Raw genomic sequence first — 20,054 nt, forward strand, 5'->3', positions numbered from 1 at the left:
GAAATTGAACATGTAAGCGACCTAAGTGACACATGACACATGTAGTGTGAAAACGAACCAATCGACAGCAACGTTTCACAATGCAACGACTTGACACGCTGTATAAGCTTCCATCTGATTGGTGGTTGCTTTAGTGGCACTTCTCGTTTCTCACATCGGTGAGACATCTTCTACTTTATGTATTCTTGCGGTGATTTATCCTCTAAAAATCTCTACTTTCAAATTTTCTGCCGTATCTCTTTAGACTCTTGCTTCGCTTAATTAATATTCATTTTGTAAATTTACATTTTCACACCCAATTCTAAATTCACAACAATAATTTCACTTTGTTCAGTTCCATCTGCAAACTTCTTAAATGTTATTTATACAGATATCTTAATCTCAGGGGGTAGGTTCTTTATTCGAGAATTCCAAATAAGAAAGCGTTTTATAGCCAAGAGGATATAGTTAAATGCGGATCTATATTCTGAAAACTATACACAATACACAGAAAATATAAAGCGAGGCTTGTATATACATTGAAATATATAATAAATATATGTATAATCGAAAGGAAATCTTCTTCTTCTTTTCTTCTCACAATTTTGGGGAAAAGGCTTCTTCTTCTATTCTTCCTTCTAATTTTGGAAAAAGCTTCTTCTTCTTTTCTTCCTTCTATTTTTGGTAAAAGGCTTCTTCTTCTTTTATCAATCTCCTCTATGGTAATAGGAAGGCTTCTTCTTCTTTCATCAATTTCTTCTATGATAAAATATGGAAAGGCTCGTTCTTCTTTCATCAATTTATTCTATAAAAAATAAAGGCTTCTTCTTCTTTCGTCAATTTCTTCTATGACAAAATATATGAATGGCTTCTTCTTTCTTCAATTTCCACTTCTTTTCTTTAGTCTTTCTTCTATCTTTTATGACAATCTCTTTCTTCTATTTACAAAAAATAGTCATCCCCTTTTATTCATCACTGTTTCTTATTTCCTCTATTCATATCAATTCTTATTTCTTCTTTCAGCAGCAATCCTTATTATCTTCTATATTTCGATGAGATATTCTTATATTCTTGATAAATTCTTCTATTTATTCTTTCCACAGCAAATTCTTATTTCTTCTATTCATCTTTGCCACTGGAAAAAGTCTTATTTCTCTCATTTATCGCAAATATTTCTCTTTACCATATCTCTTCTCAATAATATAGACAAATCATTATGCTGCATTCCTTGTAGAGAATTGAACCAAAGCTATAGAGGATTTTTAGGGGCGTCTAATCTGACAATAGCGCCTCCTCCTAAAACAACAACCAAGGGAAATAACCAGGATCGCTAATAACAAGCGCTGCCGATGGCCCAGTGCTACTAATAAAGAGCGCAACCGTAAAGTGCTTCGGGGCGTCTAATTTGACAACAGCGCCACCGGGGACAAGCAACCAAAACATGGCGACGTTCTCCTCGCCATAGAATCAAAAAGAGATACATTTCTTAATTCATTTGCTTACTTAATAACTTTCCTAATTGTTTCATATATGAGCATGTTCTTAATTATCTTAATTTACTATATACAACATTCTATTCACTCCTTCTATAATTTTTATACTTTTCCTTTATATATTTTTCATTTACTATAATATATATAATCGCTCTTCTCCGCTCCTAGTTTGTACAATGAGCTCTGCTCTTCTTTATATGGCGTGTTGCCATCTATCGTCGCTTTCGGGAACATTTCTTCCTTGTGATTTTCATTTTGTCGTCGGAAGTGGCACGTGACACATCTATACGATTTTATTCATAATCTTGGCACAACATTTCATGGACTAGTTATTGTATGCACCACAATTTGCTTTCTTGTACACAAACTTACTATTTCCAGTAAATTATTATGAAAGTGATAAAATATGAAGTTATTCATTTCGACAATTTTCATGCAAATATTACCTGTAAAAACACAAACATATCTTATTTGATAGTTTATAATCCTAAAAGTCGAGTTTTATCAAACATTGAATTAAGAATAACTTGGTTAGTAGTAATAATGGTGTAATAACATCTTTGTGATTTTGTAAATTTGAACCCCCATTCACTCTATATAAATATATGGCTATGATAATTCATCCGTCAATTCCACACCATTGACTCATTATGTGATATATAAGTGGTGAATATGCAAATGTTTTTCTTCTGTGGAAAAAACACTCTGCTTGAAATCTGGTCGCTATCTTCCACTTCCGCAGCAGTTCCAGATATTATTCTTTACTTTCTGGCGAGTAGCCACAGGCAGATGTCTGCTCAGTGGAGATCTGCCTTTTTCTGGTCCCCTGAGTTGAGCATGGTCTCTAAAAACCGTAATCAATGTCATGTTTGAATATTTGAAGCGGAAATTGTGGCTTCGAAGTCAGATAACGAGAACTACATGAAAACTAATGTTCCTGAGAGGTTCCTCGGTCTACTTACCACGTCTTGTATCAGATTTTTACAGCTTTCGAGAATTTCCACTTGTATTTCAAGGGATGTACTGGCTAGTGTAGCTCTTTTTTGTCACGTAGCCTAAAGTCCCTTCTTCTTTACTCTCTCTTATTTCATTGTTTCACTAGCAAAGCAAAGAAATTGACTTTTTTATATTTCTAGCCTTCTCTGTACATATGCTATTGATAAACGTTTTGTAATTTTGCATAGTTTAATGCGGTCAAGTCTTGTTTTCTGATAGAACCAGCAAAGATTGTAACTCGACATAAGGAAGTAGCTAAAGTTTCTATCCTTCACCTATAGGCAGGTTGCACACAGGGAAGTAAATGCATCAGCTGAAACAAAAATGCATAAAAGTTTGCAAGTTTTAAGTGCATCATCGAGAAAGATGGAGAAAGGTGCATCAAAAAGGCATCAAGTGGTGCATTAAAGTACAGCTTGATATAAAGAGAAACGCTCACTTGCATCATGTGATACACATTTGCTTTACCTTTACAAATGATGTACAAAAATGCATCAAACTGTAAACTTGATTCTTGGCAACGACCAAAAATATACTTTAGTGCATCAATCTATGCGTTTCCGATCACCAAATAAATTTGATGCATTTTGTTTTTGTGGGAGGTATTTTTTAGGATTTTTCCAGAAGTTAAACTTTGACTATGGAAAACATGGTAAAATTTAACAGCTTGAAAGACTTTTACTTAATTTATTGGAAAAATTCCAGATACAGCAAGTAAATAAAAATAAGGCAACATACAAAAAAATGACATAAATTAATACAAAATTACATAACGTGTCATATTAATCTCACATTGCAATGAATGACCAAAAGCACATTCTACGAAGTGTCGGAAGACCTTTTTATTGGGTGAGAAGTCTAGAGAAAATAGGTCATTTTTTAATTTCTAGTAAAATGTCCAAGAATTCTATAGTTCCTACGCAATATTTGAGAGTTTATATTCAAGTGATGTGTTTCATTGTTATTTCTTGCCCTTCACAAATCTTGTCATGGTATAATTTGTTGTGCCTGCGTGAATAGCACGTGCTTATATTTGAATTAATACTACAGTGTAATATTACGATGTGATAAATTGCTACCAAATTACCACTTTCATTCACTTCTATTCCATTACAGAAAAAACATCGCTGATGGCCCACTGGAATTTGAAGATATACTTCCTGAGGAACCGAAAGATTATGACAAGATGCAGCCCCCAAAAGACTCTGGTAAGTCATTTGCATGCATTTTCTATATTAGCCTTTCTAACACATCGCAAGTCTTCAAGCAATTGTGGCGTTTGTTAAAACCTGTTATGCAGCATCAATATACTTTCCTTGATATATATGCCACTACATCCAGTTTTCGTTTGTAGCATATAATTACGAATTTTGGAGAAAATTTATTGGTCGGATCATTTAGGTGCAGTACACAGAAAATAATGTAATTAAAAAATAAACATATCAAAGAGACTGGTCTTCGGTTATTATGGCACTGTGTATTTGATGTCATTCTCGTCGCCTAACTTCCAATCTGTTTGGCGACTGATTGAGCTTCAAAGATGTTTTGGTACAGTCAGAATCAAAAATAGAATCAGTACCTTCAAAGTTATTATTTTTGGACATTTGATCCTAAAAATAATAGACAAATTTGTTTTGATTTGGTTGAACTTACCTGTTCATTAGGGTTGCTTGTCTTAATTTAGTTATCCCCAATTCTGCCCTTAACTGTACAAGATAAACAGCATCGCATCATCAGAGACAACTTAATTGCATGGATTACTTCAGATTTCATAAACACACACACACACCCACACCCACACACACACACACACACACACACACATACACACACACACACACAGACATTGGATGCAATATAATGACCATTTAAAAGCAGTAATTATTAGTTCAACTCAGTTATTGACTATGCTTATTATAATATTAATATATTTGAGGATTCTAATATTACTCAGAATTACGAATCACAACACTGTGACAATCGACCATACAGGAGCACAAAAGAATGATTATTCAGAAAACTCTACGTAAATGTGTCAAACTAATCTGATCTTCCGAATCAGTGCGGATGAAAATTCAATTTTTATCTACGCTCGACTGAATGGTAAATTTATGATTCTGCAATGGAACAGATTTCCGTGTATCGAGAGAAATATTTCGGGAATGGTATTTCTCTTTGCATACAGCGTAAATGATTGAATTAATTGTAATCTTCTGTAATTGCCTTAAATTCTCTGAATTTTTTCTGACATCGGATTTGTTATGTAGATTGATTTCAAGCACAGGCATTAATTTTCATATTATCTTTCATTGAATTTCAAATTAAAGGTACATCACAGATAGAAAGTTTGGATTTACTGAAAATAAAAAAAGGATACTTGAAAGTTTTTATTTATACTTAGTTCATTACTTATATGTAATCGTATATTAGAAGCTCATGCTTCGCATTAACCGGAAATGGAAGGTGCATTAAACTGAATCAATGTTTATTAATTTAGCCGATAAAATCCGCTTCACACTTGATATGTGCGTAGGCTAACTAGATACACAAATGCTATGTCCTCTATTTGCTTGTTTTGCTCCATTTCATGCACACATTGCATATTATGCTAATCGGGACTGGATTAAAATTTAAAGTTGAGACTAAATTGTGCCTTACCGGTAATAACTAAGTGGTACTGAATATTGTACAATAATTCTGTATAAGTTAAGAAAAGTTATGAATTCGTGAACTTCAATAATGTTTCTGATGTTTAGGGGAACCATTTATACAATTATGTGAAGACATTTCGTGTCTGCACGATTTCGTTCGATACAACTTCTCTCTTTGTTTCAACACACAGAAAATGAAATGCATCAAATCTATTTGAAGCACCAGAAACTCATCGAATGATGCACTAAAGTGTTTTTTTTTTGCCTTTTCCAAGAATCAGGTTTACAGTTTGCTGCATTTCGTACATCATTTGCAAAGTGCATCGTCTGATGCAAGTAGGCATTTCTTTCTATGTCGAGCTGTACTTTAATGCATCACTTGATGAGTTTCCTGAAGCCGCTTACTGCATCTGTCTCGATGATGCACTAAAACATTTGGTCTGAGCTACAAACTTTATGCATTTTTCGTTTGAACTGATGCATTTCCTATTCTGTGTTCAACGTATTCTTACGGAAGTAACTTCGTTATAATAGAAAATCGTACGTGTGTGTCTAGGAACTTCTACTCTGTTCTTGTCCAGTACCGTTTTCAGTGGGATTAATACGTACGTACTAATCTAGACGTATGATGAACTATTTGCTATTTACTATCTCGGCGTGCTCTATCCTTCTTGCTTTGATATGACACTGGCAGGTCACGTGCAACTGTAATCTGTCTTCAATTTTGTGCTCCGTTGGCCTGAATGATGGCAAGTGTGTCACTGTCATTTGCATGTTACGGTGCGTGGTCCGATTCCAGAGAACCACGAATGCAAATTCATGTTCGTCGTGAATGTACTGCACAGCTTTACAGGGATGTGACAATGTAGTTTCTCAATAATGAACTCAAAACTACTACTAATATATCTAGTGTGTTTGGGAAAAACACTCAAGTCACAAAAGTGCGATTTTCTGTAAATCGCACTGAATCAATTAAAGAAAACATTATAAGTATATTTTTTTTATGTTAGGCATGTGTAAAGATTCTTAACAATAATGACCCAACATGTATATAATGTCTGTAATGTTTTCCAATAAAATAAACACCAAAAACTGCAAAATTTCATTTTTTGACTTATGAAAAGGTGACACCGTAATACTGTAATATTAGGGAAATGGGACAGGTCAATCGGTATTGAGAGATATATGCATCTGTGTATCGATAATTTTATCGAACCAATATTTCTATAAAATGTGTAATTTAGTGCATTTCCGCCATTTTGTTATTTTTAATGCACCTTAGTTTTGTATAGTAAACGTATAAATACAATTGTTTTCTTAGGCAAAACCCTTTGCATCACCTCATTACTTACTTACTTACTCCTTGGCTGCTACAGCCCCTGAAGGGCCTTGGCCTCTCTCACAATGATAGCCCATTCTCTTCTATCTTCGGCTCGACTTCTCCACCGTCATACTCCCATCTTCCTAAGGTTCTCCTCAACATCCTCCAACCATCTTTTCCTTGGCCTTCCTCTTAATCTTCTCCCTCCTGGTCTCCCTTTATAGACCTTCTTAACCGTTCTGTCTTCAGGCATTCTTTCCACATGTCCCAGCTACCTCAGTTTCATGCTTCTTATATCGGAAACTATATCTGTTTTTTTATAGAGTGCTCTAATTTAATCGTTTCTCCTTATTCACCACTGTCCATTCTCATTTACTGGCCCGTATGTTTTCCTCAGTATCATTCTTTCCCATCTTCGCAAAAGTTCTTGATCTGCTTGCGCTAAAGTCCATGTCTCTGCTCCATATGTCACCACTGGCTTTACGACTAGCTGATATAATTTGATTTTAAAATTTCTACTCAAGCTGCGAGATTTGAAAACCCTTAACAGCAAGAAATAACTTCGAATACGAACTGCAATTCTTGCTTTTATTTCCTCCTTAATATTATTATCAATGGTAACTAATGTTCCAAGGTATTTGAAACTTTTGCATTTTTCATAAGTGCCTCCATTAAGTTGTATATGTTGACCTTCCCTGAATTCCATATTTCGAGCTGAGAACATGTATTTAGTCTTGGTTTGATTTATTTGGAGCCCCAACTCACTAGCTGTGTTCTCCAATCTTTCCAGTCCTTCCTTCAGTTCTTGCAATCTTCGTGCCATCATATCAATGTCATCAGCATATGCTAGATTTTGGCTCACTCTGTTGAAGAGAGTCCCTCCTGGGTTACTCCCTTGACCCACTCTTCTCATGATCATTTCTAAAGCTATATTGAACAATATCGTAGATAGCACATCTCCTTGTCTCAAACCTTGTTTCACTGCAAATTCCCTTTTGAGGCCTCCTTCAATCTTCACCTTGCATTTAGTACCCCTTAGCGTCATTCTGGTTAATCTTATTAGCTTGCTTGGGATACCTATCTCCTTCACTGCCTCATACAATTTTCCTCGCATGATACTGTCATATGATTGCTTAAAGTCTATAAATAACTGATGAATGTTAATGTTATATTCATAGCATTTCTTCATTATCTGCCTAACCATGAAGGTTTGATCCATAGTGGATCTGTTTGGTCTAAAACCACGCTGATAATTCCCTATTATTCCTTCGGTGAGTAGTGATAATCTTTCCGCTAGGATCTTTGCAAGTACTTTGTATATTACGCTCAGTAGGGGTATACCGCTATAGTTCTCACATCAGGTTTTATCGTTCCTTTTATGTATAGGACATATTATTGTCATACTCCATTGATCGGGCACCTGTTCATGTTCCCATATATCAGATAACAATTTGTGTATATACTTTATTAGTTGGTATCCTCAGTTCTTAACCATTTCAGCAGTGATATTATCAATCCCTGGGGCTTTGTTATTCTTAAGAGACTTAATAGCTGTTCTGACTTCTTCTAGAGTTGGAGATGCTCCGGTTTCGTCATCATAGTCCTCCTCTGGGTACTCCTCTCCATCAATCAATTCTAGATCTTGGGACCCATCTTGCACATTAAGTAGTTTACTGAAGTATTCTGCCCATCTCTCTAAGATCTCATTTTTTCCACCTATTAGGATTCCTACTTGGTCTTTACAGAAACCTTCCTTCGGTTGGAAGCCTTTCCTTATATCCTTCACTCTCATATACATTTTCCTTACTATTATATCTTCAAGTTACTCAATCCACTCTTTCTCAAAGTACCGTTTCTTTCTCCTGCACACTGTCTGCTTCCTTTCTTTTTAGTCTATATTGTTCTGTGTTTTACCTGGTTTTCCTATTAAGCATTCTCTTTCGTGCCTCATTTCTTTCATTTATTGCTGTTCTACACTCCTAATCAAACCATTCACCTCTTCGGATCTTCGTCTTCTCTCCCAGCACTTCCTGTGATGTTTCTTGTAGTATCTTCTTAATTATACTCAATTTTCCTTCGATACTTTCGCTTTCGCACCTTTGACTTCTTTGCTCAAGTCGGTTGCCTACCATTAAACGAAATTGGTTGGCAATTGCTTCATCTCTTTTTAACTTCTCATCATCATACCTTGCGGTCACCTTTCCTCTTCTTCCATCCCTATATGTGGCTATTTCCTACTTTCCTTTCCTATAATGTCTTGGAATGCTTCTTCACGTCCAAGCTTGGCATTATTATTTTAATGTCATGTTTTGGTATACGATCGATTACCTGATCCAACTGCTGGTAGAATCCATCCTTTTCATCTTCTTCTGCCTCTTCCGTTGGGGCATATACACATACTAAGGTAATGTTGAAGAACCTGGCTTTCATTCTCAACGTACATAGCCTCTCATTTATTGGTGTGAAGTTCATTACTACAGTTTTATATTTATTGTTTAGTAGGAATCCTGTGCCACCTCTTGTACTTCCACTGCTTCCACTATACATTAATGTACGTATAATCCCCAGTAGATAACATGCCATTTCCTTGCCACTTGATCTCCTACAATGCCGCTACTATTATTCTGTATTTCTCCATTTCCTCCTTTAGGTTTTGCAGTGAAACTGATTTACTTAATGTCCTAACATTCCATGTGGCCATGTAGATATCATTCTTCCGTTTACTTAGTCCTTTACTATGCCTGTGTCTTTCCATAGAATCCATCCGGCTGTCATTGTTTCTGAGTTTCGTAACAATGTTTGTTTTATGGGATAGGGTTGTTAGCCCCATGCTCAACCCCCAACCTGGAGGACCAGGTAATTTGTTATCGAGGTTTACTTCCTCTAGCCTTTGGAGAGCCAACTACATTCACTGCAAGGCAGCCGAGTCTGGTTTTGGTCCGCCCCGGGTATTTCATTCACCGGTACTCACTATATCCGGTGAGCATTACCTTATTCGCCACCTAGGAAGGCGCCCGTTAGGAGACCAGCACGGGATCACCTCATTACATACATTAATTAACACGGTGAATTAACGATTCAAGTTCTTCATTGATAGATTTATTGATTTGGTTTATCTTACTTCGCTTTTTTGCCACTTGTAGTTAATCGTGAAGATGAGAATGAGTGATGATACGATGAAATTGATGAAGGGACGCACAAATAAAACACCCATGCCCAGGCCATGATTCGAACCCAAGACCCCTGGCGTTGCAGCGCACTGTGCTAACCACTCCGCCACGGGTTCTTCATGGAACATTTATAATTTTATATCGCATCGGTCGATTATCAATATCGATAAATTATATATCGAAAGTTTCAGGTTTGTCCATTCGTACTATAAACGAAACCATAACAAGCCTTCATTGCAAAATTTCTGTGCCACACCACTGCACACAAGTTAAGTAAAACAATTCCTGATTAATGACAATCGCAGTGAAATAATTCTACCAGTAAATCATTTTTATTTATTTATGGTAATTAATACCTTTTGGGCGACTTGATAGTATAGTTATTTGAAGGCAATTATTCGTATAACACAAGAAATTCACTGAAGTAAATTAAAGAACTGGCCATCCGTTAACAATTCGATAGCATCTGAATGCATTTGATCATTTACTGGAAAAATTGCCCTATTTTTACGCTGCCTCCACCAGTACAAAGGAAACTACACTCATACTCGGGTAACGAGAAACATGACAATGCAAACTAATGGCAGAGTCTATAATTGGCTATTTGCAGCAAGTCTCGACGATTTTCTCGCTTAGAAATCACTCTTTTCCCTGAAGAGCAAAGATGAGCAGGTAGTTTGATGGATTCAAAGGAGAAATCCGTCTCTTGTTATTTGTTGCAAGCAGTGTCTTGATGTTCACTTTTCAGCTTGATTGCTCCATTGAGGCATCTTTTATGTTAATGATGTCACAATGGAACAATCATCCCCAAAGGCTTGCAATGAATATTTTGTCACTAATTGGAACCATACAAAACTGTAGTCGTCTCGTAGGTCGAGCACGTTAAGTGGTCGACTTTTAGACGTTCCACCAAAATTCCCAGGATTTGAATCCGGATCTGGGCATGGGTGTTGTTTGTGATTGTCCCCACATCAATTGCAGATAATCATCGTCACTCAGCCTCGTCGTCGCGATTAGTGGTAGAAATGCGACTTAAAAGAACAAATTACAAACTCATACACAGCTGTGTTATGTGGGTAACTCATGGATATATTAAGCCCGGTATCCACTTGTTGCAAACCAGCGTATCGTATCCACGTTCGTTATCAATTTATTCGAAATAACTTGCAACGCTCCGTTTCAAAATGTGAGAAAAGATACGCAACGGACCCGATCGCTCATTTGGCGGTTTTTCCCCGTCACATCAAAAGAAGGATACGATACGCGTGGAGGAGCAGTGTGGATGGGCATGCGCACGTTCCGTTGCTTCGTTGCATCATCCTTCAGTGTGTAGTGAGCTCTGTGAATGACAGTACTCCCATTGTCAATTTTTTTCTTATTATCTTTATTATAGAGTGGGATAAGGAAAATACTATAGCATTTATTGATATATATATATATATATATATATATATATATACAGGGTGTCATTTTAATGGCGCCCACGGACCACAGATTCGTGTAGAGGACATCAAAACAAACAACTTTTCTCAGTAACATTTTTCACGTTGGTGCGTCAATTCGACGCTACAGCCGTTAAAAAAAGACCGTTTTGCCGCCTGGATGCTGGCAACCCAACACAACATTTGATCGTATCTGTGACGTCATTTCCTGCGGCGAAACAGCGCACGGTAGGGTTGCAAGGAACACACAAATTTTGTGAAAAATGACAAACTACCAACCACATTATTAGCTGTAAAACGAAGCGAGAAACGCGTCCAGTAAACCGAACACCATAGCCTACCAGGCAGAAGATCAGCAGTCATCTCAGGGGAAGGGGAAGTGAACCAACGATATGAGAAATGGTAAAAACGTATTCAAAATGAAGAGTCAATATCGGATTGTGTCTCAGCCTACATGTCAAATACCAACAACAATAACTTTTATTGTACTTACAACTTACATGTGGCTGTTTACGCCCAGCTACATGTCAATTATATTTGCAAATCTCGTTGCAAGGTTGATATCTACAGGTTTGTGTCCAGATACCTTGTGGTACTTTTGTGCTGATAACGGAAGTATCCGAGGTTCACGTTGTTACATTACGGCTAAAACACGTACAACCACAGTAACAATCTAATGATGAATCAGTAGCATGTATATACTGCCCTGTTCACAGTTGCAAACTATTACATGTGTATCCGGTGCGTAGATAAACACAGTCGTCGGAGAGTTTGTTTTACTACTATTTATATCCCTGTATTTTCAACCATTTTTGTCACTTGCCTCATAATGCTCTGAATATACATTATATTATGTGTTGCTTACCTTTGGAATTTTGAGTTCTTTCATTTCTATTTTGTCATCTGTTCAGTGTGTCACAGACAACTAGTATCAGAAGGACGAACTGGATAGACTAAATTGTAGATGCCAACTTGGTAACTAGATTTGCAAATATTTGACATGCAAGCTGATACAAAATTCGATATGACCACTTCCACTTGAATTCTATTTTCTTTCTACCATTTCCTGTTAGGTTACAGAACGTGTTTTCTCGTTTTGTTTTACGGTACATAATGTGGCTGATTGTAGCTATGTCATTTTTCACAGAATATGTGTGTTCCTGGCAACCCTGTAACGCATCGCTTCACGACGGGATATGACGTCACAAATGCTATCAAATGTTGTGTTGGGTTGCCAGCATTCAGGCGGCAAAACGGGCTTTTTGGAACGACTGTAGCGCTGAAATGACGCTCCAACGAGAAAAAATGTTACTGAGAAAAGTTGTTTGTTTTGATGTCCTGTATACGTTTCCTTGGTCCGTGGGCGCCATTAAAATGACACCCTGTATATATATATATATATATATATATATATATATATATATATATATATATATATATATATAAGTAGTGTATATTGGCCGGTTCAAATTAGTACTTTGTAGGTATCCCTTTTTTTATCAATTGAATATCACTTTTTGACATATTTTGACAATTTTTTGTCGATGTTTTAGCGTTCAGCGATGTTTTAGTACAAATTTTCACTGCACTTTTTTTTTCCCACTCGTACTTGGTAGGTATATCACGATCTTACGTGATATAACTTAACCTATCTTTTTTCTTACGATTTTTTAATTTTTTTTACGATCCTACGTGATATAACTTAACCTATCATTTTTTTTATTTACGCACCGAACTAACCTACAAGGGATTCTGTTTGTTTTATTTATTTCAGTATTTTAAAGTTTTTTCACATATTTTTTATATACCCTAAAAAATGTGTAGATTTTTTTTTAGTATGTGGCAATTTTTTTTTACGAATTTTAAAACTGTTCCGTCACCCTCTCGTTCTTCACATCGTACGCGAAGGACTTCTCTGCAATGAGGATGACGCTGCACACGGTATCGGCAGGCAGCGCGTCGTGGAACTCGCAGACGACCTTGATGTTGGTGCGATCGTTGACCACCACCTGCTTCCGCTTCGTCGTATTGATGACGAACATGGGTCTCCGTGCTTTGAATTCGCTGGGCGCGTAGTACACGTCCACGCTTCCCTCGGTCACGCGCTTGTAAGCCGTGTAAGCTTCGTAAAGTTTGAGGTAATCATCTTTGGTCATGTCGAGGTTGTAATTTTCGCGCGGGAACACTTCGTTCCTGCCATTCTTGAGATAAACGTTCTTGATCTTGCAGTCGTCGAATTCGCAAACAGATTCTTCCTAAGTCTTACCGTTTCCAAGATAACCCCACTTCCGGTCGCCATTTTGGATTTCCGAACATAGGTTCTATTCATATTTTACTCACATATAGGTGTACATGATGAATCAGCAAACAGATTTTTCCTAAGTCTTACCGTTTCCAAGATAACCCCACTTCCGGTCGCCATTTTGGATTTCCGAACATAGGTTCTATTCATATTTTACTTACATATAGGCGTACGTGATGAATCATCAAACAGATTTTTCCTAAGTCTTACCGTTTCCAAGATAACCCCACTTCCGGTCGCCATTTTGGATTTCCGAACATAGGTTCTATTCATACTTTTTCTCACGTATAGGCGTACATGATGAATCCGCAAACAGATTTTTCCTAAGTCTTACCGTTTCCAAGATAACCTCACTTCCGGTCGCCATTTTGGATTTCCGAGCATAGGTTCTATTCATACTTTTTCTCACGTATAGGTGTACGTGATGAATCCGCAAACAGATTTTTCCTAAGTCTTACCGTTTCCAAGATAACCTCACTTCCGGTCGCCATTTTCGATTTCCGCAAACAGATTTTTCCTAAGTCATGAATTGGAGGGTTCTATGAGAACCTATATTAATTCTCGTAAGAGAACAGAACTGTGGTCACTACAACAAATAGTCTTCTTCAACCCCAATCCAACAACCCAAAAATCATCATCCTAACTAGAACCATGTAATTATCTGCCATCTGTTAGAGGTTTTGTGAACTAAGTGGTGCTTTGTTTGTGTGTAAAAAAAAAAAGAAATGCAATGCTTTTTGCACTTGGTTATCATCACCTAACATGTTATTAATTGTTTTTTAAAATTAATTACAACTGAAAACTAATAATTAATATTATCTAAAGTTACTAATTAATAGTATACAAGTAATTGATATAATTTTTTTGTTCTTGTTGCTAGTGTTGGGTAATTATAGTTGTTGCAAAATTATAGCTCTCGCGTATGACAGTTTCTGAGTTTTCTTGGGTATATATAGACGAATCGAAATTTTACTTGTTATGTTAAATTGTATGTTAGGGTACATGGTAGGAGAAATCATTGTATATTAGAGCGCTCTTTTAATGATTTGCCTATAACTGCATACAGGCAGCCGTAAATTTAGCATAAAATATCCTGATCCTGTTTCTTCTAGCATGTGCGACGTTTGTTGTGGTGGGATCATTGGGGGAAATGTGATTCTCCCATGATGTCATCTGACTTACTAGCATATGCGATACGAAGAACAGGTGTGTATGTGGCTTACTAGGATTAGGCTCATGGTAATGAGGTCCTAGTAGCTGAAACGTTGTCGGGGTATTTTGCATTTTTTTTCAATTTTTTTTTTTTGTTAAGCATAGCAGTGTGTTTTCGCTTATTTTAATATCAGGCAATAATGTTAGAAAATGGCCCCAAGAATAAGTGTAAACTTGTTGTTTCAAAGTAGTACTTTGTAGGTATCCTCTTCTTTATCAATTGAAAATCAGTTTTTGACATATTTTGACAATTTTTTGTCGATGTTTTAGCGTTCAGCGATGTTTTAGTACAAATTTTCACTGCACAACTTTTTTTTCCCACTCGTACTTGGTAGGTATATCACGATCTTACGTGATATAACTTAACCTATCTTTTTTTCTTACGATTTTTTTAATTTTTTTTACGATCCTAAGTGATATAACTTAACCTATCATTTTTTTTATTTACGCACCGAACTAACCTACATTGGATTCTGTTTGTTTTAATATTTCAGTCGAGAACATGAAGACGATACCTGAGGAAATAGTTCTAGTGTTTGCTACTAGATTTCGCCACCGGCGATGTGGACGCAGTGTTGCCACACTATGAGGGCCTTCCCAAGGGGCAAAATTTCCCTTTTTGGACCATTTTTTCCCTTCACCTAAGCAAATGACATAATAGAATAATAATTAGTTGTGGTAGTAAAAAGCAGCATTATTAGCGGTGGTGCAGTTGCGGTATTGTGGTATTTTTAATCGAAATTTCTCTTTTGGCTAAAAATCTCGGCATGTGGCAACACTGCGTGGATGCATAAAAGAACAATTATACACAACCTTTTTCGGTTCTCCTCCGTAGCCGTGCTTGTTAAGGCGTTCACTCGTTCTTGTCATTGTTCGTTCTACGTGTGGCCTTTAGGTTCGAACCCGGTCGTGGTCGAAAGTTTTTCAGCGTGTCTAGGAGTCTTGATCAGCGTGTATATTTACTTCTCTGTGTTGAGTCTACCGATTCTGAACGGGGTTGTGTAATGTATATGTTGATCTTGATATATATATATATATGGTGTTCATGTATGTATCCAAAGCACATTGGAAACAATATTCGATCATTAGCTGCGTTCAACCACTGCTGCGGTGGAGTAACCACCCCCTGTCCCCGGGGGTTCCCCCCCTGTCCCTGGGCTCGTGTTCCCGGGGTCCCTATCCCTGTTCCCGGGCTCGTGTTCCCGGTTAAGTTAGGTTAAGTTGTCTAATGTCTATGTCTATGTCTAATGTCTATGTGTAATGTCCATGTCTCTGTCTTTGTAGGTTTTTGTCAAAAATTCGAGATATTTGCAATTTAACGCTGGACTTAGAAAATTTTCGATTGCTGGTTCCATGACGACCTATGTTTATTTTGGTATGGGTGGACAGAGGACACCGAGACTCGACCAACACACTAAACCCGACCTCTCTACGACTATTTGTTTAAAAGTTACGAGTGATCAAAAATTTTGGATGGTAGTGGGCTAACTTCTTAACCCTTGACCCCAGGACCACCAAAACTTGGTATGCGTATTCTACACTTCCAAAATCGACAGGGGGCATCTAACGATGCCGTATGGGGGTGTTTTTCGATATATTTTTTCGATAACGCTTACCATTTTTGAGATATTTGCAATTTAAGATTTTTTTAACGCTGGACTTTGAAAATTTTCGGAACATTTTTTTTTGTTCCATGACGACCTATGTTTATTTTGGTATGGGAGGACAGAGGACACCGAGACTCGACCGACGCACTAAACCCGACCTCTCTACGCGTACTCAACGTCACCAAAAAAAAATCGACAAGGGGAGGTGGTGTTTGGAGAGATTTTTCGATATCTCTCGCTGTTTTCCACTTATGATTTTAGGTTTTTGATAGACGACAACGACAGAGCCATGTATGAGTAAACATCTGAACTCGGTGAACAAGTCAACTTTTTTCAGTACGTCAACATTTTTCTCTCTTATTTCTTAGTGAATGGGTTAGGTGACTTGCAACGACGAAGGCCTTCTAGCAACACGTACTTAGCTTATGCCGGCGTAATTCGCTAAAATATGTCTTTAACTATTGTCATTTAGGAACCGCCTCAGTCCTGTTGTTAATTTGGTTAAGGTAATTGATCCAAAAATAACAAGGGGGGGCAATTAACAGTTCGAAATGACAATAGTTAGAGGTTTCTCCAATCTAGTAAAGTGGATTGGTTGAAATTTCCAAGGCGTATTTTGCATTTTTTTTTCAAATATGAACATGTTAAAACTGAACTGTCTCGGATTTTGAGTTTTGTATTCACCCCGAGAAATTCTATATAAAGTAACATACCTGGAAATTAAATTTACGTTAAGTTGAATTTTGATTTTTTGTAATCACCCCGAGAAATTCTATATAAAATAATATACCTGGAAATTATATTCACGTTAAGTTGAATTTTGATTTTTGTATTCACCCCAAGAAATTCTATATAAATAACATACTTGAAAATTGTATTCACAGTAGATTGAATTTTTTGAGTTTTGTATTCACCCCAAGAAATTCTATATAAAATAACATACTTGAAAATTGTATTCACAGTACATTGAATTTTTGAGTTTTTTTTGTATTTGCCCCAAGAAATTCTATATAAATAACATACCTGAAAATTGTATCGCTATATACTAGACTTTTTGATTTCTGTGATTTTCGAAAAAGCAATGGCATCCACCAGCAGTTTCAATCGTAAAAATGATAAAACTGAATGTGTCACTTGTGGGAAGCTAATCTCAAGGAACAATTTATCGGTACACAGGGCAAGATGTAGCGAAACAGGTTCGAGAATTAATCGTTCCTTACCTTCTAAGTCTTGTGCTCGATGTGGAAAGATGATTAGCATTACAAATTTAAGTAAACACCTCAAAATTTGCAAACCATCGACCGGACAAGCATCGAAAAGGAAAATCGATAATGCAGATACGGAAGCTTCCACTTCCAAGCAAATTAAATTATCCAATGAACGCAAACCAATTAGATCTGCATTCAACGACCAACTCCAGGATTTTTCAATTAAGTCAGAACCAGGCCGTGACATCCTTAGTTTCTTGCATGAAACGAAAACATCTGTACTAAATATTTTGAAAGATAAACTTGAAAACAACTCTATAAAAGTATACGTTGTTCTGTTTTCCGAATACGAGAAAGTTGATGGCACAACGAGTATTTTTTATCATCGTACAAAAAACCAGACTCTTTATTTTGCTGACGTCGAAAATTTAGACAACTTCTATTATAAAGTTTCCAACGAGCTGGTTAAGAAACATGACGATTTCGAGGCTAAAGGGTCGGGATGGTCTCTGTGTGGAAGTCCTCACACGTTAACCGTTTACGTGAACCAATTCTCGCCTCTTCGCGCTTCCAGCTACGTTCCTCTTCCACCGAACATTCAACACAAGAGAGCTGTGTTAAATATACAGAACAGCGATAAAAAGTGTTTCCTTTGGTGTATATTGGCTGCACTGCATCCTGTTCATTGGTCAAATAATCCAGAACAGGTTTCTAATTACAAGCAATACGAGTCCGAGTTTGAAAGTGTAATGTCTGACATTGAATACCCGGTGACGTTGTCGGATATAACAAAGTTCGAAAATCGTGCAGGAAAACGCATCGCTATTAATGTATATTCCTTCACGTCAGATAAATATCTCGTGCATCCCGTCAGGATAAGCGATATCGGCGATGACGATGCTTGTGTAATAAATCTCCTTCTTATTTCCAACGAGGATGTCTATCATTACACGCTAATTCGTTCAATGTCTCGATTACTAGGAAGCCAAACAACCAAGCATGAACATTGCATCGAAGTTTGCCCGAGATGCCTAACCACGTTCGACGATCGAAAACAACTCGATTATCAAAATTACACCGGACGTCAAATTGCTATCGATAAACTTGCCGAACATAAAATTTATTGCGGTGACAACAGACCGGCTAGAATGTTGATGCCCGAAACGAACGAAGTCGAAGAATTCAAAATGCACAAGGCATTGTTGGAACATCCCGCAATCATCGTCGCAGATTTCGAGTCTTTCCTGAAACCACTCTCCTACTGCGAACCGGATCCTGAAATTTCCTCCACAACGCCGTACCAGCTTCATCAACCTAATAGTTTCGGCTATGTTGTTGTGCGACGTGATAAAATAAATGAAGCATATATATACCGCGGGCCAAATGTAATCGAACACTTCGTGGAAAAAATGGTGGAGGAGGTTGAGGTAATTGGTAGCGTACTGCTTACATCAAAACCGTTGGCACCTTTAACTGAAAATGAACTTCAAAATTACAATTCCACTGAGGTGTGTCCGGTATGTGATCAAAGTTTCACTGATGAGAACAAAAAAATATTCCACCACGATCATTTCAGCGGAAACTACATAGGTGGAATTTGCAACACGTGCAATCTTAAAATCCAGAAACCTAAATTCATCCCCATATTCTTTCACAACGGAAGCGGATATGATTTTCACCACCTGGTGAGACATCTTGGCTACGATCCGAAACGTATAGGTGTCTTGGCCGAGAATGAAGAACGCTACATTAGTCTCAGCAAGCAAGTGTCGATTCCGGGAACGAAAAATACAATCGAGATGCGCTTCCTGGATTCGTATAGATTTCTCTCTGCAAGTCTGGATGCTTTAGCGAACAAACTCACCGACGATCAATTTAAAATAACTAGAGCTAGTTTTCCCAACGTAGACATAGAACTCGTTAGACGTAAAGGGGTTTATCCTTACGAATATGTTAGTGATGGTTCTAAATTTAACGACGACGCTCTTCCACTTCCAAGAGAATTTTACAGCAGACTCAGAGAAAAAGGAATCACGGACGAAGAATACCAACACGCGCAACTCATGTGGGAGAAATTAGAATGTAGGACACTCGGAGACTACCACGACGCATACTTAAAATTAGACGTGACGATACTCGCGGATGTTTTTCAAGCGTTCAGGAAAACGGCAACGAATATTTATAAATTAGATCCTGCGTATTTCTACAGTCTACCGGGATTAGCGTGGTCGGCAATGTTATTCCAGACAAAGGTCAAGCTGGAACTGATATCGGACGTTGACATGTTGCTATTTATCGAAAGAGGGATACGAGGTGGAATGGTGCAATGCGTACAGAGACATGCAAAAGCTAATAACGTACACATGAAAGAAGATTACGATTCAAATCGAGCATCGAATTACATCTTCTACGCCGACGTTAATAATCTCTACGGACATGCCATGGTTCAGAAACTTCCTTACGGGGGATTCGAATGGTTAGATCCCACTTCGATAGACATTATTCATTTCGACGATAGCGAGTGTGGTTTCTTCTCCAACCACCTGCACGACACGTTTTCGGATTTGCCTCCGACTCCCGAAATCAAATGTCCACCCGACTCGGTTCAAGACAAACTTTTGTTAACATTGGACCCTAAACAGAGATACGTCGTCCACTACAAGAATCTCCGGT

The 20,054-nt window shown here is 37.4% G+C and overlaps 1 protein-coding gene across 1 annotated transcript in view; it reads left to right on the forward strand.

Annotated features, from left to right (window-relative positions):
- Positions 1-20,054, forward strand: part of LOC145981007 (glycine receptor subunit alpha-2-like) — a 653,123-nt gene that overhangs the window by 176,611 nt on the left and 456,458 nt on the right. The window contains exon 2 of the mRNA XM_083114106.1: positions 3,585-3,676. Coding sequence (XP_082970232.1) covers positions 3,585-3,676 — 92 coding nt within the window. The remainder of the gene's footprint in view (positions 1-3,584; positions 3,677-20,054) is intronic.

Source organism: Lepisma saccharinum, chromosome 2 (genome assembly GCF_977018435.1).
Source record: "Lepisma saccharinum chromosome 2, izLepSacc3.1, whole genome shotgun sequence".
Lineage (NCBI taxonomy): Eukaryota > Metazoa > Arthropoda > Insecta > Zygentoma > Lepismatidae > Lepisma > Lepisma saccharinum.